The following is a 23282-nucleotide window of genomic DNA, read 5'->3' on the forward strand; positions in this document are numbered from 1 at the left end:
CAGCCGCCCCCCTCCTCTGGAGCCCTCAGTGTCCTGCATTATCCCGTCGCTGGGGCTACCTCAACTAAAAACTAAACACTTACTGCTATCGACTCAATGCTGACTCATAGTGGCCCTGTAGGACAGGATGGAACTCCCCCATAGGGTTTCTAACGCTGTGAATCTTTATGAAGCAAACTGCCACATCTTTCTCTCGCAGAGCAGCTGGTGGGTTTGAACCACTGGTCTCTTAGTTAGCAGCTGACAGTACTTAACCACTGTGCCATTAAGGCTCCTTCATCAGTGACCACAAAGGTCAAAATCCTTGCCCTCGTGGAGCTTCCATTCTAACGTGGTAGGGGAGACAGGCCACAAGCTAACAAGCACATGATATAGCACCTTAGAAGATGATGCGTACTGGGGGATTGGGCATGCATGGAAACAGTCAAGAGAATTTGGAGATTGGCCGTGAGATTTTAACTGAGGTGGTCAGAGTCAGCCTTGGTAGGAAGGAACATTTGAGCAAAAACTTGAAGGAGATGTGGGTGAGCTGAGCCAATATCTGTGGGAAGAGAGTACCAGGCAGAGGGAATAGCAAATGCAAAGGCCCCATTGGCAAGTTGTGGTCCAGGTTAGTGAAGCCGGAGAGGGAGGAATAGTTGGAGATGGGGGCCAAGTTATTGGGGGGGGGGGGAGACAGCCTGGGCAGGGTGTCAAAGACCACTACAAAGACTGTGGCATTTACTCTGAGTGGCATCACTGGAATGCTGAGAGCAGAGGGGACTTGGTCAGAGTTATCAATTGACTATCCAGGGCTGTCGTGTTGAGACTTGTCTGTAATGGGCAAAAGTGGGGGCTGGGTGAGGGGAGGCTGTTGAAAAGATGGCTAGAAAGAAGGATTCAAGGAGAATTAGGACAGAATTGTCCCTAAGCGAGATGGACCATTGGGAGAGAGGGGCAGCTGGGAGCCCAGGTTAGGCCTGGCTAACCTGGTTGTTGTTGTTCATTGTCATCCAGTTGGTTCTGACTCAGAGCAACCCTGTACACAACAGAACACTGTCCAGTCCTGCACTGTCATTACAGTTACTGTTTGAGCCCATTGTTGGGTGTCTTCCTCTTTCACAATGATCCTCCACTTTATCAAGGTTAGGGGAAGGCCCAGGCAGCATTTATAAACAGGGAGTGGTACACCTTCCAGTGTCTGTAGGCCCAGGAACCTGGGGGCAAGCACCAAGGGAGGGACAGTCAGAGGAGTGGACAAAAGGTCAGGTCTGAGCACCACCCTTTGGGAGGAGTGAGAGGAAGAACCACCAAGGTCCAAGAGAGGAGTGTGCATTAACCACCATGTGGTGGTGGATGTATGTGGTTGATGGACAGGGTAAGATGTGCCCAGGAGGCCAGCTTGCTCCTCAGTGAGGACTGAGGAGTCTGCAACCTGGGGTTATTTAACAGGAAGGCACAGTACCTGACCGCAGTGCGTAGAGGTGATGGAAGAGAAGAATTAGGGAAAAAAGAGAGCCCACTATTGGCAAAGAGGAGCAGAGGGTGGGGTGGCAACTGAAAGCAGGAAGACAGTCAAGACAGGGTTGGTTTTTTAAAGTTGTAGAAGAAAATAGCAGATTTACAGGCTGCCACTGAGCTTGTCATGGATTTAATTTTACTTGGATCCACAATCAGGAAGTATAGAAGCAACAGTCAAGAAATCCAACATAGCAATGGAATCAAGGGCAAGATGGCAGAGAAGGCAGATGCACCGAGCAGACCCTTATAACAAAGACGTGGAAGACCAAGTGGAATAGACACAAAGTGGTGATCCTGGGATTCTGGGCTTCGGAGGAGGGGACAAATATAATCCCAGAAATGATATCAGAATTATTTAATAAGGAATTTAAAAGAATGTTATTTAGGTACCTTCAACTGATTAAGAGAAAGATCAACAAAAGCAAGGAGAACGCAAAAAGAACTTTACAAGAATTCAGGAAAACACTACAAGAAAAATGTAACAAAATGAATAAAAAATTGGAAACCATATAAGAATCGCAATGAGAAAACCAGAAGGTGAGTTCTAAAACATCATTGAAAGGGAGAAGTTGAATTGAATCCATGGAAGACAAATGTCTCAGTACTCATCTTGGAGAGGAACAGTCAGAAAAAAGAATTTTAAAAGTCTAATCCTGGTGGCGCTGTGGGTTAATGCGCCAGACTGCAAAGCCGTTCAAACTGCAAGGTCGGCGGTTCAAGTTCACCAAAAGCTCCTCAAACACCCTATACTGGGTCACTATGGGTCGGAACTGACTTGAAGGCACTTAACAACAACAACAACAAGATTGATGTGGGACACTATCTAGAGGAATAACTTATGTATGATTGGAATTCCAGAACAGGAAGAGACAAAAAAAAAAAAAAAACCAAAACAACAACCAGGAAATTGTCTAAGAATTGTTGGAAGAAAACTTCCCCAACATCCTGAAAGATGAGAAGATAGCCATTTAAGAAGTTAAAAGAACTCCAAACAGAATGGACCCCAAAGAAAACCACTAAGACATTATAATAAACTTTTCAAAACCAAAGACAAAGAAGACTTAGAGCAGCGCTAAGGAAAAATGAAAAGTTACCTACAAAAGAACACTTATAAAACTAAGTTTTGATTTCTCAGCAGAAACCAGGTCGGCAGAAGGCAAGGGAATGACATCTATAAAACTCTGAAAGAAAAATATAGCCAACCAAGAATCACACACCCAGCAAAACTGCCCATCAAATAGGACGGTAAAATTAAGACATTTCCAAATAAACAGAAACGAAAAGAATTTGCAGAAACCAGACCAACCTAACCAAAAATACTACAGGGAATTACTTGGACAGAGAGCCAACAACAGTAGATAACAACTCAAGACTCACATCCATAACAATAGCATCAGAACTCAACCCAGATATGTTGTTCTTGTTAAGTACTGCCCAGTCAGTTCCGACCCATAGTGACCCTGTACAGGGTTTCCGAGGCTGTAAATCTTTACAGGAGCAGAACGCCTCATCTTTCTTCCACGGAGCAGCTGGTAGTTTCAAACTGCTGACCTTAAGGTTTGCAGCCCGATTCCTAACCACTATGCTACAAGACAGAAAATTGGGAACCAGAGATACCAGTTTGTAACAGCAACAAAACCCATAAAGTAAAAAGAAGGAATAATGTAGTTCTAGAACTTCCAACTAAAATAAAACTCAAGTTGATTTCAAGAAAAACAACTTGAAACTATAGGCCTAACTGTAACCCTAAAACTAGACCAAGCTTTACTCCTAATCCAACCCCCACCTCTAACGTTAACTCTAACCCTAACCCTAAAGAAAGTCCTAAGCCTTGACTAGACCTCACCATAGCCCCAATTCACCCACCCCACCCCCCAAAAAAGAAATCCAACAATGTACTGCATTGGGCAAATCTGCTATAAAAGACCTTTTTAAAATAATTCATAAACAAAGATGTTACTTTAAGGACTAAAGGGCACCGACCCCCACTCCATGATATTTTCAGCCACCTCATATACATGTAAAAGGTGGACAATGAATAAAGAAGGCTGAAGAAAAACAGTCGCCTTTGGATTACGGCATTGGGGAAAAATATTGAATATACTGTGGACTGTCAGAAGAATGAACAAATCTGTGTTGGAAGAAGTTATGCCAGAATGTTCCTTAGAGGCCAGGATGGCAAAACTTCATCTGAGTTACTTTGGACATGTCATCAAGAGGAGCCAATCTCTGGAGAAGGCCATCGTGCTTGGTAAAGTGGAGGGACAGTGAGGAAAAGGAAGACCCTGAACAAGATGGACTGGCACAGTGGCGGCAACAGTTGTGAGGGTGTGACAGGGCCAGGCAGTGTTGTGTGCTCTTGTACACGGGTTGCTGTGAATCAGAACTGACTCAGTGGCATCTAACAACCATAGGCTACTGAACATGTGACCTAGGGGAGAGGAAACCATTCCATAGTACAGGGCTGATGCAGGAGAGTAAGGTAGGACTTCTACCTGAGGAAGGACTGGAGAGGCACCTCCTTTGTTAGAGGGGAGGGGTGGGAGACAGCAGAAGGGGTGTGGGTATGGCCTGAGTGTTTCTTGTTTTGCCAGGTAAGGAAGCCAGGGCATCAGTCAGCCCTGAGTGGGAATCAGGAGGAGGGATGGAGCTGGCTGTGGGGGGAGAAGAGCGGGTTTGAAGTAGAGCATGGGGAGCGTGGTGGGCAACATGGCGGACGAGACTGGGCTTCATGGCCAAGAATTTACAGTGACACCAGGTGTTACAGCTGAGCCCTTTGGGAGGGAGCTGGCAGGAATCTCGAGTTATCCTGGGCTGTTTGTTCTAACAAGGGGTTGAGGGAGTGTGCAAGGGGAGGCACCAATGACCACCATTGACCTTCTGGGAAATTGCAGCACCTTCACTGGAATTGGGTACCAAAGGGAGGGAACTGAATGGGCAGGTGATGGTCAGTGGGTAGGAGGCTTAGGATGGAGATGATAGGACAGCTGTACTGGCAGCGAAGAAGTCAAGGTTATACCCATTAGAATGAGCATCTGGGAAGAGGTAGATGGGAAGGACCACTTATGGGACCATTGAAACCTCCCGGGATTCACTAGAACCAGAGTGGTGATGGAGAGAGTGACGAAGAGTGGGAGCCACATCTGGCAGTCATGAAGGTAGACGACACGTGAGACACAGAAGGAGAATGGTTTGAAATAACCTAAGGAGGGTCTGCAGGGGAGAAAAGCTCCCCATCTGAGAGGGTTGCCCAGGATGCTTGAACATTTGATGTCATTCAATGTCTTAGTGCGCTAAAAAAAAACCCTCCCAGTACTGATGACCTGCCAGAGCCATGTGGCCACTAACCCCTCTAAATGGCCTGCTAGGCTCTGTCTCTTCACACTTGCAGGGCAGGGACCACGCCACCTTGTGCCCTGGAAGAGCCAGGTGCATGCATGGTGAACCCCTGTGGATGCCTGCGTGGTGAGGAGATTGTGTAGGATTTTAGAAAGCTTAGAAAATGAAGAGAGAGATGCTCACGTTTGACATGTATAAACTTAAGTTTCGTTTCTTACAAGAGAGTCATGGCAAGGCATGCAAGTAAGACTTCACAACATCCACTTAGAAGCCAAGAATCAGAATGAACAGTTAAATCATTTCACTGGTTAGAGTCCAAATCTTTAGATTTCAGGCTTTTACCTTTAGCAAGAGGTCTCTGGAGGAAGGATTGACCACAGCTCAAAATTGTAGAAAAGTCCCTGGTAGATGGGGGTCCAAGATCAGTGGGGATTTAGTTGCATCTCTGCCTTCTCTTGTCAGTGAACAGAAATCCAGGGTTTCTATATGAGTTTCTCACCTTGGCTCCACACAACAAGGGCCAGTATGACGTCCAACAGTAGTATTGTTATGTCCTTTCTCCAGGGTTACAGAGTAGCTGCGTAACATATCTTCTCATCCAGGTTAGAGATTAGATTGATGTTTCAATGCTAGTTTACAAAGAATAACTATGCAGTGTATTTTTATTTACAGCACGTCAGTTGTTTACCTTAAAAGTTGTTTACCTTCTTTGGTTTCCATGTCAAATTCAGCAGTTTCGAAATAACTTTCTTATGATGTTGTTGTTGTTGTTAGGTGCTGTTGAGTCAACTGCGACTCATCATGGCCTCGTGTACAACAGAACAAAACCCCACCCAGTCCTACACCATCCTCACAACGGCTCTTATATTTGAGCCTGTTGAAGCCACTGTGTCAATCCGTCTCATTGAAGGTCTTCCTCTTCCCTTTTTTGCTGATCCTCTATTTAACCAAGCATGATGTCCTCCTCCAGACACTGGTCCTTCCGGATAACAGGTCCAAAGTCCATGAGATGAAGTCTCATCTTCCTCACTTCTTTCTTCCAAGAGAGATTTGGTCTATCTCTTGGCAGTCCATGGCACTTTCATTATTCTTTATCAACACCAGAATTCAATTACATCAGTTTTCTGGTCTTCTTTATTCGTTGCCCAACTTTCACATGTGTATGAATCAGTTGAGAATACCATAACTTGGGTTAGATGCCTAGTCCTCAAAGTGACACCTTTGTTCTTTAACACTGACGAGCTCTTGGGCAGCAGATTGGCCTAATGTAATACAGTGTTTGATTTCTTGACTGCTGCTTCCATGAGCGTTGATTATGGATCCAAGTGAAATGAATTTCTTGACAACTTCCATCTTTTCTTCATTTATCATGATGTTGTTTATTGGTCCAGTTGTGAGGACTTTGGTTTTCTGCACATTGAGTTGTAATCCTTACAGAAGCTGTAATCTTTGATCTTCATCAGCAAGTAATTCAAGTCTTGTTCATTTTTAGAAAGCACAGATGGGGTGGGGAATGACTCAGTGAGAAGAAACAGCTGCAAATATCTATTCATAATAGGAACATGGAATATACAAAATAGGAATCTCAGAAAATTAGAAGTCATCAAAAATCAAATGGAACACATAAAAATTGATATCCTAAGCATGAGTGAGCTGAAATGGACAGGTATTGACAATTTTGAATTGGGCAATGATATGGTTCACTATGCCAGAAATGACAAACTAAAGAGGAATGCTGTCACATTTGTCATCAGAAAAAACATTTCAATATCTAGAAATACAGTGCTGTCTGTGATAGGATAAATATCTATACATCTACTAGGAAGACCAGTTAATACCACTGTTATCCAATTTATACACCAACCACTAAAGCCAGTGATGATGAAATTGAAGAATTCTACCACCTTCTTCAGTCTGAAATTTGTCAAACACAATCAAGATGTATTGATAATTACTGGTGATTGGAATGTGAAGGTTGGAAACAAAGAGGAAGGATCAGTAGTTGGAAAATATGGCCTTGGTGATAGAAACAATGCTGGAGACCGCATGATAGAATCTTGTCAGACCCATCAGTGACTTCTTCACTGCAAATACCTTTTCCAACAACATCAACAGTGATTGATTATACATGTGGACCTTACCAGATGGAATGCACAACAATCTGGATGTTAGGAGAAACTCTAAAACTTGTTCTTGAAAGTAGCGTAGCTAAAATAATTGGAAGAAATGATGAAGTAAAAAAGCTGACCAGAAAAATTCAAAGGTCAGCTTGAGAAGACAAAGTATTATAATGAAATATGGAAGGCCCTGGAGTGAGAACACCCAAAGGGAGGAACACGCTGAGCATCTCTCAGGCTGAAAGAGCTGAAGAAAGAAAGTGAAACCTCACCTTATAATTTGAAGGATTCTATGAGCAAAATACTAAACAATGAAGGAAGCATTCCAAGAAGATGGAAGAAATACACAGAGGCAATGTACCAAAAAGAACTGGTTGACATTCAACTGTTTCACAAGATAGCAAATGATTAAGAAGTGATGGTATTGAAGGAAGAAATCCAAGCTGTATTGAAAGCATTAAGGAAAAACAATGCTCCAGAAACTGAAGGATTGCCAGTTGAAATGTTTCAGCAAACTGATGCAGCACAGGAAACACTCATTAGTCTATGTCAAAAAGTATGGAAGACAGCTACCTAGGTCAATGGACTGAAAGAAATCCATATTTGTGTCCATTCCAAACAAAGGGGATCCAACTGAATGAGGAAGTTATCAAACAATATCATTATTATACACGCAAGTAAAATGTTGCTGAAGATAATTCAAAAACTATTACAGCAGCCCCTCAGCACGGAGCTGCCAGAAATTCAAATCAGATTCAGAAGAGAAAATGAAAACATAGACTTAAGTGCTGATGACAGATGGCTCTTTGTTAAAAGTAGAGCATACCAGAAAGATGTTTACTTGTGCTTTATTGACTCTACAAAGGTATTCAAGTGTGTGGGTCATAACAAACTATGGATTGGGAAGAATGGGAGTCCTAGAACAATTCATTGTGCTCATGTGGAATAAATCAAGACAGTCATTCAAACAGAACAAGAGTGGTATAAAACCAGGAAAGGTGTGTGTCAGGGTTGTATTCTTTCACCATACTTACTCGGTCTGTATGCTGAGAAGTAATCCAAGAAGCTGGACTTTATGAAGAAGGATCCGCATCAGAAATAGAGGAAGGCTCATTAACCACCTGCAATATGCAGATGACATGATCTCACTTGCTGAAAGTGAAGAGAACTTAAAACACTTGCTGATGAAGATCAAAGACTACAGGCTTCACTATGGATTGCAGCTCAATGTATAGAAAATAAAAAATCTCACAACTGGACTGTGATAAATGTCGAAAAGATTGAAACTGTCAACGATTTCATTTTACTTGGCGCCACAAACATTTCATGGAAGCAGCAGTCAAGAAATCAAGTGACGTGTACTGTACTGGACAAATTTGTTGCAAAAGATGTCACTCTGAACACTAAGGTAGGTGTGCCTAACTCAAGCCATGGCATTTTCAATGGCCTTGTTGTATGCATGTGGAAGCTGGACAAAGAATAAGGAAGACCAGAAGAGTTGATGCATTTGAATTATGGTATGAGGGAAGAATACTGAAAGTTCCATGGACTTTCAGAAGAGCGAACAAATCTGTCTTGGAAGAAGGTCAGCCAGAATGCTCCTTAGAAGCCAGGATGGCGAGACATCATGTCACATACTTTGGACATGTTATCTGGAGGGACCAGTCCCTGGAAAAGGACATCATGCTTGGTAAAGTAGAAGGATCAGCTATCAAGATGGATTGGCATAGTGGGCTCAAACATTAGAATTTTGTGAGGCTGGCTCAGGACTGGGCAGTGTTTCCTTGTGCTGTACACAGGGTCACTGTGAGTTGGCATCTACTGGAAGACACAAAACTACCTTAGGGATTTGAGCTCATCATAGAAACATACAGGGAAGGAAGGTGTGGGAAATGCAGGCCAGCATGTAACTCTGACCAGACTGCCAGGCCTTAGCTTTACCGCATTTTACCTCAGTGCCCTTATCTGTAAAATAGGAATAGAACAAGTACTACCTTGCTGGGCTGTAGACGGGGATGTGATGAATGAATACAGGAAAAGTGCTCAGACTCGTGTCTGACAGTGAGGGATTGTTTTGTAAGTAGTTGCTATTCTAATTCCAAAGACCAGTTGCCAGTCAGTGGATTCCAGCTCATTAGAGCAGAATTGTGATCCATAGGGTTTCCAGTGGCTGCCTTTTCAGGAGTAAGTTGCCAGGCCTTTCTTCCGTTTGGTGAGCAGCCAGGCAACCATGTACACCACCCAGGGCCTCCTGCCACTGATTACTCTGGCTGTTAATCATTATTGTTGTTGTTACTATGAGTTGGCCTTGGCTTCAAGCCGACCTGGAGTTAGGGTCACTCTCAGCTCCTAGAGGGTGTCATTGTGCAGTGCATTGGGCCCTGTGGGCGCTGTAGGATAAGTGCTGAACTGTTAACCCGAAAGTCAGCAGTTCAATCCCATTAGCTGCTCCAAGGCAGAAAGATGAGGCTTTCTGCTCCCATAAAGGTTTATCGTCTCAAAAGCCCCATATAGGTCTCTATGAGTTGGTATTGACTCGGTGGCAGTGGGACTATGCCAAAAGCATTGGGGACAGAGACATGACTAACCAATGCTCCTCAACTGCAAACAAGTGAAAGGGAGGTTAGAGCCACTTTAAAGCCCCACCAAGGAGTTTTGGACTTCATCTAGTAGGCAAAGGGGAGTCACTAAAGGTTTTAAGCAAAGAACAGACATGTTTTGCTTTTAAGCCATGGCTGAAGGCTAAATCCCTCTGTTTTTACACAGCCTGTGAGTTTGGATGTTTGTTTGTTTTTTACATTTTAAATAGTTGAAAGAAAAAAAATCCAAAGACAAATGATGTGTGACACATGAAAAGGATATGAAATTCAAATTTCTGGTCCATAAATCAAGTTTAGTGGAGCATATTCTGCTGCATGCTCTGGCCACAGGGCCTAGTAGGTGATTCCTTACGACAGAGACCAGAGAGCCCGCAAAGACAACCCCTTTGACTGTGTTTTCTGATGTCACCAGCTCCCAGCTAGGTTCCGTAAGCCCTTGGCAGGCCTGAGGGATGAACTGAGGGGCTTTTGCACTTCCAATGGCTTTAGAACAGGCAGGAGTTGAGACAGTGGATTTCCAGCTCTGCCTGGGTCCTCCCTCCCCTGTGGCATGTGTGCTGTATTTGCATGGTTAAAGATGAGTGAGGTGAAGAAACTTATCCCAGCCAGTGACAACCTAAGTACTTGGAACAGAATCAGAACCCCACCCTGCCTGATAGCACAGCATCAATGCCTGGAATTTTTGTAAGGTTAATCCCAGAAACATAGCCTGGGTGTACGCAGCATCCAACCCCCCTCACACACACACCCCTCCCACACGTAAGCCGAAACATAATTAAAACCCTGGAGGTTCTTCGCTGCGGGCTGGGGCAGTACCTGCAACGGAACCAGACTCTCGGGGTGGCTTAAGCCTGCGGCCTGGGCACCCACCCAGGCTCACACCCAGAATGAAGCCACAGCCCTTCCGGCCCAGAGAATGGGAAAGGTAGGAGGCTGCCTCTGTCCCATGACAGGGTGTAGGGGTGAGAGCTGACCCAGGACAGGCATGAACCTGCTCAGAGCCCCAGGGCCTCCTTTCCCTAGGCAATTCATAGAAAATTTCCCAGGTTTTTTTTTTTCCAGTAAATTTGTTGTTGTTAGAACACTCAAAATTCCTTTTACACAATAGGTGCCATGGTGTGGTACTGCTAAATCCATGGCTTTAGGGAGAATCCTTCCACCCAACAGGGTCGGCTCCTGGTAAAGGAACCCCAAGATGGTCCACACTGGAGCTGAAGGGAACCTGGAACCAGAGCGGCTGAATTTGTCTCTCAGTTCTGCCACCTACTGGCTGTGTGACCTTGGGCAAGTTACTTAACCTCTCTGTGCCTGGACTGTAAAATGGCAACAGTGAGAATGTTTGTGTTGTTGTTAAGTGCCATTCAGTCAGTTCCGACCCATAGTGACCCTGAATAGGGTTTCTGAGGAGTGACTGGTGAGCTTGAACCACCTACTTTGCAGTCTAGCACATTAACCCACAGCACCACACCAGGACTCCAACAATGAGAATCGCTTCCCTCTTCGGCGCAGTGATGGTGGTGGGTGTGTGCAGTCAAGTCAGTTTCGCCTCATAGTGAACCCTGTATACGTTTTCCGAGGCTGTCAATCTTTACAGGAGCAGAAAGTCTCAACTTTTCTCACAGAGCAGATGGTGGATTTGAACGGCTGAGCTTACAGTTAGCAGCCCAACACCGTAACCCACTATACCACCAGGGTGAAGACATGTGAACCATTTTCCACCTCTAGTTATTCTGAATGCCCGTGATTTGCCAAGTGCTCACATCTGTCGGCGTGCCGGGTGTGTTAACTGTCACAATGACAGCTGACATTTCCTGAGCACTTGGGTGGTCAGCCCAGTGTGCCAGCCGTGTGACGCTAGGCAGGTTCCTAGACCTGGTGTCCTGCCTCCTCAGGGGAGAAATGAGTGCCTGGGAGGCTTTGAGATGAGAAAGGGACAGAACGGAGCGTTCTCCTGGTCCCGTTTGCTCTCCAGTGACTCTGGCAGATGAGTACGGAGGACACTGGGGTCCCAAGGGGCTAGGGTACTGTCACACAGTAGAAATGTGGTCGAGGTGGGTGGGGCCTACCTAGCTGCTGACCCCAATGCTCCAGTGCTGAACCCCACAGAGAGTGCTCTGCGAATGAACCTGTTCCTTTCATTTCTGTTCCCAGTTCCTCCTGCTCCATCCACGGTCTAGACTCTGTAATCAGCTGCCTGTCCTTACCACCTCCACCTCGGGACACACAAGTCTAGAGTTCCCTGCCTGACCTCAGACCTGGAATTGGGCGAGGTTTAGAACAGCAGGGCGCTTTGGCCACACCCGCTCTGCCAAGGCCTTTCTGGATCCAGTCCTTTGGACATTTCCTGATTTTCTCTGCAGTGATTCTGCAGTTGGGACTTGGAGACCAGGGTCCCTGGAGCCGACTCAGGGCTCAGAAGGGGGTTCTTTGAGGCAGGGCTGGATACTGTTATCTCCCTGCTTCAAAATCCCACCCTGAGGCTTTCTCTGGGCTTGTATTTCACTCTGTGACTTAGCGCTGGTTTTTTGTTCCTAGGATTGGTTCTAAGGCTTTGTGGGTGTGGATGTGGGGGTGTGCTTGGCAGGAATAGGGAGATGGCACACAGTACACAGGTCAGGCAGACCTCAGGCCAGTACACAAAGCACTTTCACACTTCTGTTTTGTGACCTTTATCACAACCATTAAAACTATCCCTATGTAAGGGCCAGGACAGTCTCAGGGTCAAAGGGCAGGTGAGCCGGGGAAGATGCACAGCTCCATGAGTAATCGCGGGGTTCTGAGGAACCTCTGGGACTTCACAGCTATGTGACCCTGGGCAAGTTTTTTGCTTTGTTTTTCTTTTTAAAATCTTCATCGTATGTTGGGTGACGGTCTATAGAACAGACCATCAGTTTTACATGCAACAAATCATACACTTGGTTTCAATCTCAATGATTGCAATCCCCTTGGTGTGACATCACTTACCTTACGTCCTCTCTGTGGTTCCTGCCTCCGTTCCTCCCTCTTTCCCTACTCTCCAGAATTTTGTCCTTAGCTAAATACTGCCCTCTTCATCTGGAATGGATGACCACTCTATGGTGTGCTTACCTCACTAGTGTTGTTCCTGGGCAAGGTTTTAATCTCTCTGAGCCTTTGTCTTCTCATCTGTAAAATGGGGACAGCGTTAGTACTCACGTCCCTGAATTTTTCGGAGGATGAGGCAATGCCCAGGTCCTAGCACATAATGGTGGTGGTGGTTCAGTGTTGTGAAGTCAGTTCCGACTCATAGCGACCCTGTATAGGGTTTCGGAGGCTGTAGATCTTTCTCCCACAGAACCGCTGGTAGTTTTGAGCAGCCTGACTCGTAACCACTATGCTGCCAGAACTCCTTGAAGCACATAATGAGTGATCTGTAAATGTTGTTGGTAGGTGTTACCAAATGGTTTCCAACGCATAGTGCCCAGTGTACAACAGGACAAAACACTGCCCAGTCCTGCGCCATGCTCACAAGTATTGTTTACATTTGAGCCCACGGTAGCCACTTGATCAGTCCATCTCCTTGGGGCAGGGGAGGGGCGGTCTTCCTCTGTTTTGATGACCCTCTACTTTACCAGGCATGATGTCCTTCTCTAAGACTGGTCCCTCCTGATAACATGCTAGAAGTATGTGAGACAAAATCATGCCGTTCCCACTTATAAGGAGCATTCTGGCTGTACTTCTTCCAAAATTCGTTCATTCTTCTGACAGTCCACAGTATATTCAGTCTTCTTCCCCAGTGCCATAATTCAAAGGCATCAATTCTTCTTTGGTCTTCCTTATTCATTGTCCGAGTTTGCATGCTTATGTTGTTGAGCATTTCTGGCGTTCCATGCATTTGTTGAAACATCTCAGTTGGTACTCCCATCAGTTCCTGGAGCCTTATTTGTCACTAATGCCTTCAGTGCACTTTGGACTTTGTCCTTCAGTCCCATCACTTATTGATCAAATGCTACCTACTGAAATGATTGACCATCAATCAGTTTTTGTTACAGTGACTGTGTATTCCTTCCTCTTTTTTTTTTTTAACTTTTTATTATGATTTGAGTGACAGTTTACAGAGTGGATTGGTTGTCCGTTCAACAATTCATGCACCTTATTTTTTTCACATCGATGGTAACCCCCACAATGTAACAGTACCCATCCACACTCTCCCTCTGTCTTCCATTTCCATTGGTCCTTCCTGCCTTCTGAACTTGATTCTTCAACAAATGCAGCCCTTAGGATCTCATGTGATGGACTGTTTTAAGGAGTGTGTCCCTCTCTACTGTTACTGCTCACTTACCTTAGAGACCTGTCTTTTGTTTGTCTGAAAGAAAGTTGAGTCACAGAGTTGAGTTCAGTTCTAGGTCTGAAGGATGTCTAGTGGCCATTGCCTTGGGGGTTCCATCAGTCTCTAGTAGGCCAGTAAGCCTCATCTCTTTTAGTATTTTAAGCTTTGTTCCGCATTGTTCTCTCTATCCAGGACCTCCTTTCAGAAAGGTTGACAGTGGTAGCTGCCGGACACCATCTAGTTCTTCTGGTTTCATGAAGCCTGGGGTTTGTGTGGTCCATTAGGTCTTTGGACTCATTGTTTCCTTGTGTCTTTGATTTTCTTCACTCTTCTTTGCTCCAGATACAAAGAGACCCATATTTGCTCCTTTGATGGCTGCTCACAAGCTCCTAAGACCCCAGTGGCTACTCACCAAAGTAGGATGCAGAACATCATCTTTGTGGACTCTATTATGCCAGTTGACCTTGATCCCCGCCCCTTCCCCCACACACACAAGACCATGGCCCCTTTCATCTTCTTTTGATGTTTCCTGTCTCTTTCAGTGTTTAGCCCATAGAATCCTTCATTATTTCAGCTTAACCCTTGAATTGTTCCTCAGTTCTCTCAGCTTGAGAACGATCTAGTGTGCTTATTCCTTTTAGTTTACTAACTTTAAGTCTTGGCACACTCATTATAATACTTTGCTTTGTCTTCTCAAGCCACCCTTTGAAATCTTCTGTTCAGCTCTTTTTTACCATTTCTTCCATTTATTTCAGCTGCTCTCCATTCAAAAGCAAGTTTCAGAGTCTCTTCTGACATCCATTTAGGTCTTTTCTTTCTTGTTTAATGACCTTTTGCTTCCCTGATGTAATACTACCACTTGTCTGCTCATTACTCTTCAATGTATCAAATCTATTCTTGAGATAGTCTCTAAATTCAGGTGGGATATACTCAAGGCTAAGGAGCTCTGGTAGCGTAGTGGTTACAAATCGGGCTGTGAACCGCAAGGTCAGCAGTTCGAAACTACGAGCTGTTCTGTGGGAGAAAGAGGAGGCTTTCTGCTCCCATAAAGATTTATGGCCTCGGAAACCCTGTACAGGGTCACTATGAGTCGGAACCGACTCCACGGCACATAACAACAACAACAAACTGAAGGCTACACTTTGGCTCTGGTGGACTTGTTTTAATTTTCTTCAGCATCAACTTGAACTTGCATCTCCATCTTCTCTTTCCACAGATGTAGTTGAATTGATTCCTTTTTACTCCATCTAGCAAAGTCCGCATTATATTAGTCACCATTCTTGTTGTAAAAAAAAAAAAAAAAGTACTTACAATGAATAAATCTTTGGTCTTGCAAAAGTCTGTCATAGGATCTCTTGAGTTATTTCTATCACCAAAATCATATTTTCTGACCACTGATATTTATTTGTTTCCAACTTTCACATTCTAGTCACCAATAATTATCATTGTGTCTTGGGTATTAGCAGTTCATGTGTAAGTTTGAATAGTTGTCGTACTTAGTGGGCTTCCTTGTAGGCAGACGTGTGAATAGTACCGTCACTGACAGCGTTATACTTCAGAAAAAGAACAAATATGTTCTTTTTGACAGTGTGAAACCATTCCTCTTCAATTTGTCATTTCTGGCGTAGTAGGTCGCATGATTGTCTGATTCAAAATGGCCAACACCAATTCATTTCTGCTCACTAAAGCCTGGGCTATCAATCTTCAAGCATTCCATTTCTTTTTTGATCACATTCACTTTTCCTAGATTCATAACACTTAAGAATTCTACGTTCTGATTACTCATGGATGTGTGTGTGTATGCCGTCTCTCTTCCTTTTGACTCATACACATCACCGTAGGAGGTCTCAGAAGCTTTACTCTAGCCGCATCATCGTTAAGGTCAATCCTACTTTTCAGGAGGCACCTCTTTCCCAGTTGCGTTCTGAGAGCCTTCTAACGTGAGGCTCATTCTCAGGCACTGTATCAGGCAGGTGCTTCTCATAAGGTTTTCACTGGACAGCTATTTTTTTAGTAGAATGCCAGGCCCTTCTTCTGCCTCTTGTTGTTAAGTGTTATCGAGTCCGACTTATAGCAACCCGGTATAGGGTTTCCCAGGAGCAGCTGGTAGGTTTGAACTGCCGACCTTGTAGCTCACTGTCTAGTACTGATCCTACAGTGCCATACCAGGAATTTGTGTAAAAATGGTTCTGTGTGTGGGAGGCCTTTGACCTCTAATTTTGCCAAGGAGAGAATCCTTATCTGCATCAACAGCCCAAGGGTGATTCCTCTGAAGGAGAGCTTAGACATGCCTCCACCCTCCAATCTGTTTACCGATTTTTACACTAGCAGACTGTCCCTCCCAGGGTACTCTCTGTTTAAGAGTAGGCTGATAATTTGTCATCACCCTTTGCCACCAAGCCTTGCTGGGGGCCCTTCTTGGGCGAGTGCTACCCTTCTTAGCTCAGAGGATCAGCAAGCCCCACTGCAGCCAACTCTAGCAGGTCTCCTGGTTCCTGTCTTGCACAGTTATCCCGCTTTTTTATTTTACTTTTCATTAGAATTTGGATTCAAGTTTACAGAGTAGCTGATTGACCATACAACAAGTCATACACATTTTGATTTATGATGTGAATTGCGTTCCTCACAGTGTAGCAGCTTCTTCCTTCTTCTTCCCTGTGTGTCTCGGTTCGGTTCCGCCTTCTTTCCTAGGCCTTACTGCTTCTTCGGCTTTCTCCCTAGGCAGCTGCTGCCCTTTTGACTTCTATGGTTGATTGTTCTAAGGAATGCTTACCTCCCTGGTACTGTTGTTTACTTCACAGCCTTTGTTGTTGTTGTTGTCAAGTGCTGTAGTGACCCTGTATAGGGTTTCCGAGGAGCAGCTGGTGAGCTTGAACCTTGCGGTTCAAACCAACCTTGCAGTCCAGTGCATTAACCCACAACACCACACCCGGTCTCCCCATAGGGCCTATGGTGGGGGTGGTTATGTGCCGTGGAGTCGGTCCCACTCATAGTGACCCTGTACAGGGTTTCCGAGGCTATAAATCTTTACAGAAGCACAAAGCCTCATTTTTCTCTTGAGGAACAGCTGGTAGTTTTGAACTGCTGACCTTGAGGTTCGCAGCCCGATTTGTAACCACTATGCTACCAGAGCTCCTGTAGTTTGGCTGAGAAGTGCCGCTCTCACATCCCTTGCTGTGTTCTTGTTCCCAGTTCCAGCTCCCTCTCTGCCTCCTTAGTCTCAGGGTTCACCCCACTCCTGGGTCTTCTCCTTTTCCCGTCTTTATATTGTGACTCCGGTGAAGGTTTACAGAACAGCTCGGTTTTCCAGCCTACAATTCCTGCACATTTTGTTTCATTTCACAATGAAACAGTCTGTATCCTGCTTCTACTGTGATCTCTGTTCCCATCCCTCCTCCTTGTCTCACCCTTCTGAACTTTGTCCTTGGGCAAAATGCTGCCTTTTGGATCTCAAATGGTAGTTAATCCTATGGTTATGTGTACCTCCAAAGTATTTTTGTTCCCCCAGTAGCCTTCTATTGTTTGGCTGAAAATATATCAATGGGGGTGAATTCATTTCTAGACCTGAAGGGGGTGGCTAAGGGGCGTAGTCTCGAGTTCTACCAGTTTTTATCTATCCGACCAGTAAGCCTGGTCTGCTGGGCTCTTCTGCCTTGATGATCATGGGCATCCACCCCCCTCCCCCCACTTCACCTCTTATTAAGTGCCGGGGAGTCAACTGACTCATAGCAACCCTGTAAAGGGTTTCTGAGGAGCGGCTAGTGGATTTCAACTGCCAATCTTTTGGTTCAAACCTACCTGTGGTCCAGTGCTTATCTTACAGCACCACACCAGGACTCTTAGCCTCTAGGATGGCTCATTTTAAGCCTATTTTTTTTGTTGTTATTTGCCGTGGATTTGGTTCCACCCATAGCGACCCTGTACAGGGTTTCTGAGGCTGTAAATCTTTACAGGAGCAGAAAGCCTCATCTTTCTCCTGCAGAACAGCTGGTAGTTTTGAACTGCTGACTGTGAGATTAGCAGCCCAATTCGCAACCACTACGCTACCAGATCCAGCAGGATGAAAAACTGACCAAATCCCTTGTTAGGGTTCCAGACACCTTATTTGCATGTAGTCTTGGTGTGGCACTGTAGGATAAGCACTGGACCACAAGGTCAGCAATTCAAACCCACCAGGAGCTCCTCGGAAACCCTGTACAGGGTCACTATGAGTTGAAACAGCCCTGAACAACAACCCTGTAAGGTTTGTAGTGCTGTAGTGTAGGCACTGGACTGCTAACTGCAAAGCTGGCAGTTCAAATCCATCAGCCACTTTGCGGGAGGTAAATGAGGCTTTCTGATCCTATAAAGAATTACAGCCTCAGAAACCCCATATAGGGTTGCTATCTGAGTCAGAATCAACTTGCTGGCAATGAGTTTGGTTCAGAACCCGGGTGGTGTAGTGGGTTACATGTGGGGCTTCTAACTACAAGGTCCACCAGCTAATCTGTGAGAGAAAGATGAAGCTTTCTGCTCCTGTAAAGATGTAAGCCTTGGAAACCCTGCACAGGGTCGCTGTGAGTTAGAACTACCTAGAAGACATACAACAACAACCACCACCCCACAAGGACACCATACACCTTATTTACTTTACTAGCAAGCTGCAGTTCAAAGAGCACAGGCTTCGGTATGGGTTGCATCTCAATGTCAGAAAAACAAAAATCCTCACCACTGGACCAATAAACAACATTCTTATCAATGGAGAAGAGATTGAGGTTGTCAAGGACTTCATTCTTCTTGGATCAACTATCAACATTCACAGAAGCAACAGTCAAGAGATCCGACGACGTATTGCATTGGGCAAATCTGCTGCACAGGAATTTTTTAAAGTGTTGAAGAGCAGAGATGTCAGCTTGAGGACTAAGGTGCGCCTGACCCAGGCCATGGTGTTTTCAATAGCCTCATATGGATGCGAAAGCTGGACAGTGAATAAGGAAGATCGTAGAAGAATTGATGCCTTTGAGTTGTGGTGTTGGAGGAGAATACTGAAATTGCCATGGACTGCCAAAAGAACCAATAGATCTGTTTTGGAAGAAGTGCAGCCAGAGTGCTCCTTGGAGGCCAAGATGGCTAAGCTTCGTCTCTCATACTTTGGAAATATTGTCAGGAGAGAACAGTTGCTGGAGAAGGATGTCATACTGGGTAAGATGCAGGGTCAGAGAAAAAGAGGAAGACCCCTAACGAGATGGATTAGCCAGGTGGCATCATTGATGGCGTCAAGTGTGGCAGTGGTAGTGAGGTTGGCCTAGGATCGGACATTGTTTCGTTCTGCTGTGCATGGGGTCGCTATGAGTCGGTTCCGACTCGATGGCACCTGACAACAACAGCAAGCTATCCAAGCCCCTTGATAGGCCACGATACCTCATTTGCATAGTTCTAGCCAGTCATTTATTTGGTAGGAGTGACGCTGTAGGTTAATGGGCTGGACTGCAAATTCCGTTTCAACCACAAGGTCAGCAGTTCAGGCTCACCAGCTGGTTCCTTAGAAACCGTATACAGGGTCACTATGGGTGGGAACCAACTCAACAGCATTTAACAACAACAGACTATATTGGTGTGACACTATAGGGTAAACACTGGACTGTTAACCAAAGTGGGTGATTCATACCCACCAGCCACTCCTCAGAAACCCTATATAGGGTCACTGTTAAGTCAGATCTATAGTACCTCAAAAGTCGACAGACCATTCTGGATTTTTCACCAAGGCAGATGCTGTGGGGGAGGTCCTTATTCCCCACAGGCCCAATGTCTCATGAAGGTGACAGTAGTACAGCATAGGGTCTGTGCAAGTCAAATGCAAGGACTGAAGTACAGTCTTCTTGGGGCAGGAGACCTCCCGGTTTAGGGGACTGCTTTCCTCAGCGGTAGAATGGAAAACCCAGGAGTCTGTTGGGAGGCCCGATGAAAGACGGCTGCAGCTGTGTGCCATCAAATTGGTCCCAACTCATAATGATCCTATGTAGGGTTTCTGAGACTGTACTGTTACGGAGTAGAGAGCCTCATTTATCTCCCACAGAGCAGCTGATGGACTCAAACTGCTGACCTTGCTGTTAGCAGCCCAATACATAACCCATTACACTACCAGAGCTTCTTCATGAAGTACGTACTAATAATTACAGCTGGTGTGACACTGTAGGATTAACACTAGTCTGGAAACCACAAGTTCGGCAGTTCAAACCCACGAGCTGCTCCTTGGAAACCCTACACAGGGTCGCTGTGAATCAGAACCAACTCAGCAACACTTAACAACAACAAACAAAAAGGTCAAGGAGCCCTGGTGGCGCACTGGTGAAACATTAGGCTGCTAACAGACAGGGCAGAGCTAGACCTGGTTATCTGCCCCCATAAGGGTTATAGTTTACGGGGCAGGTCTAGAAGTCCTACAGGGTCACTCAACAGGAGTCCGTTATACACCAGGGGCTCCTCAGTTGCTGAAGCTCAGTAAACGTGGAGGATTAATAAGAGATTGAAGCTTCACAGCAGCTCCCTGAACCAGCAGGTGGTTGTTACTGTGAAGTGCCATCCAGTCAATCCCAACTCATAGCCACCTTGTATCGGATTTCCGGGCAGTGGCTCGTGGGTTTGAACAGTCGATCTTACAGGTAATGGTGGTAGTTGGTGGTTATGTGCCGTGGGGTCGGTACCGACTCATAGCGACCCTGTACAGGGTTTCCGAGGCTGTAAATCTTTACGGGAGCAGAAAGCCTCATCTTTCTCCCGTGGAACGGCTGGTAGTTTTGAACTGCTGACCTTGCGGTTCACAGCCCGATTCGTAACCACTACGCTACCAGAGCTCCTTTTACAGGTGGTAGGTTAGTGCTTGTGGACTCCTGGTGTGGCGCTATGGGTTAATGACTGTGGGTCAGACTGCAAAGCCGTTTCAACTGCAAAGTCGGAGGTTCAAGCTCACCAGCTGCTCCCCGGAAACTCTCTATACAGGGTCGTTATGGGCCGGAATCGACTCGACAGCTCTTAACAACAACAGGCTAGTGTTTATCCTACAGCACCACACCTGGTATTACCCCTAACGCTGAGGGTTGGGGAGGACTGCGGGTGCAGGGGAGTTGAGATTTGAGATTCACGACCCCCACCCCTTGACTCTCTTTCTCTCTCTCTGCAGGCGCTGGGGTTGTGGAGATCCGGAGTCGCCACAGCTCATACCCCGCAGGGTCCGAGGAGGATGAAGGGATGGAAGAGGAACCCAGCCACTTTCGGGGCCGCTCGCTTTCAGCGCCTCCCAATCTCTGGGCTGCACAGAGATATGGTCGCGAACTCCGCAGGATGAGCGACGAGTTCGAGGGCTCTTTCAAGGTGAGCGCCAGCCCGGGGGACGCGGGGACCTGTAGTCCCACATCTTTTCACCGCTCTGTCTTTCCCAGAGTCCCAGGCATGCTGGGATTTGTAGTCCTCTCCCCTCTTCCCGCCCCTCCGGCCGGTGCCTTCCGAGTCGAGGGCTTGTCGGGATCTGTAATCCAGAGTTCCACTTCATACAAACACCTTTCCCGAACCCCTTTAAATTCTGGACCCTGCCTTTGCTGCAGAGCTCCAGGATTCTCCCAATCCTTAGAGCACAAGGCATGCTGGGATCTGTGCTCCTACCCAGCCGGTTGGGTTTTCCGAATCCATTGGCCCCAGTTTTCCAGATGCTTGATCTCCAGCTCTGGAGCTGCCATTCCTAGGATCCCCAGGTGTCCCCCGGCTCCCCTCTCCCCCAGGTACGGGGTTTCTATGATCTATATTCTAGGACTCAAGATCTGTAGTACTAGAACCAACGTACCCTCTCAGCTCCCTACCGCGCAGCCGAGGGCTCCGTCCTCTCCCCCGGGAGCTCAGGCAGTGGTCGCCTCCGGTAGCGGGTCTGGAGCCAGCTACCCGAGTGACGTAACCCTTTTAACCCTTGCCTCCCCCCCACTCCAAAGGGACTTCCTCGCCCGAAGAGCGCGGGCACAGCTATACAGATGCGACAGAGCTCCAGCTGGACACACGTCATCCAGTCCTGGTGGGATCGGAATTTGGGGAAAGGTGGCTCCGCCCCCTCCCAATGACTTCCCCTCCCACGTTCTTGAAAACCTGCCCACTTCTGTCGCCGTTGGCAGCCATCTTGGGTGTGGGCGGAAGCCACCCGCAGACCTTATGCAAAATGGGGAACCTTTCTGGCCCGTGGAAAGAGAGCTGGTCGATTCCCTTCCGGAGCGAGCTGGAGCCACCGCCACTGAGGGTTCCGCTCCAGGGGAAGGTCAAGTTGCTCTGGCCCCGCCCTCGGCGCTACTGTTCTTCCCCTCCCCCCGGCACTAAATGGCGGGATTAACCACTTCTGTGCCATCACCCGTATTCCCCAGCAATGCGGAAGACCGAAGCTCGCAACTCCACACGCGAATAAAGCCCGCATTTGTGCCGCTAAGTGTCCTCTGTTCTTTGCTTGTGGTTTCCCAGGCGGAGCTAGTACTCACGCCTAGAGCCTTCCATGAGGCGCCTGCTCATTACATCTGGGGAAGCTGGCTTTTTGAGCGGCTTCTCTAGGAATGTCAGGCCCTGGGCCCCACTGACCTCCTGGTTCTTATCTCTAATATGGTCATTGGGAATCTTAGCCAGGCCAGCCACCAGAATTCTGTGTTCTGCAAACCGTACTGGGGCCCCCCAGGGAGGGTCATTTGTTCCTATTTGGGTCAGTCCTTGTGAGCAGCTACTGGGTGGCGGGCATGGGGCCAGCAGTACTCCAGGGAACAGGCGGGGGCGGGAGGGCGGCACGCTGGACCAGACTGCGAAGGGACCTGGACTGAAGGGGCACTTCCCGAAGACCTGGGATCAGAGCTCGGACTTTAATTCCACAAGGATTTATTAGTGCCCCTATAGACCAGTGCTTTGTACTAGGTACAGAGATATTTCCACAGCCCCTTTCTGGGGCTCTCTGCCAAAGGGAAAGCCAGCCTCAAAGAGGTGTTAGCTGAGCACCCTGAGAGGGGACCCCCACAGGGGTGAGGAATGCAGTCAGAGAGGGCTTTAGGGAGGAGGTAAATCAGAGCTGAGGCTTCAGGGTAGAGAGATGAAGGCAGATAGCATGTGGCAGCAGCAGGGGCTAGGCTGCAAGTGTCCCACCCAGGAGTTTAGATTTAGCCTGGACTTTGAGGACGTGGAACTGGTGTGGGTGGGATCTAGTAGTGTTTCTGTAAATGGTGAGATAAGTCCAGAAGATGGGAGTTGGATGTAGAAGGGCAGGGTGGGAATAGGAGGAGGACCCAGAGCATCACGTCCCCAGGAAAGCCGGACTCAGTCTCTCTGGCTTCCCCACCCCATCTACTTGGCTGAGGGGACAGCAAAAACAAAGCAAAGCAAACGCTCAATTGGCAGGAGATAAGCCCAGATAAAAGGCTGCCTTCTTCCTCTGGAGGAGGGAAGCCT

General features: G+C 46.7%; 1 protein-coding gene across 1 annotated transcript in view; it reads left to right on the top strand.

Annotated features, from left to right (window-relative positions):
* Window positions 1–21928, top strand: part of BAD (BCL2-associated agonist of cell death) — a 26580-nt gene extending 4652 nt beyond the window's left edge. The window contains exons 2-3 of the mRNA XM_006860983.1: window positions 21004–21194; window positions 21803–21928. Coding sequence (XP_006861045.1) covers window positions 21004–21194; window positions 21803–21928 — 317 coding nt within the window. The remainder of the gene's footprint in view (window positions 1–21003; window positions 21195–21802) is intronic.
* The last annotated feature ends 1354 nt before the right edge of the window (window positions 21929–23282 follow it).

This window comes from Chrysochloris asiatica, unplaced genomic scaffold (genome assembly GCF_000296735.1).
Source record: "Chrysochloris asiatica unplaced genomic scaffold, ChrAsi1.0 scaffold00040, whole genome shotgun sequence".
NCBI classification, from domain to species: domain Eukaryota; kingdom Metazoa; phylum Chordata; class Mammalia; order Afrosoricida; family Chrysochloridae; genus Chrysochloris; species Chrysochloris asiatica.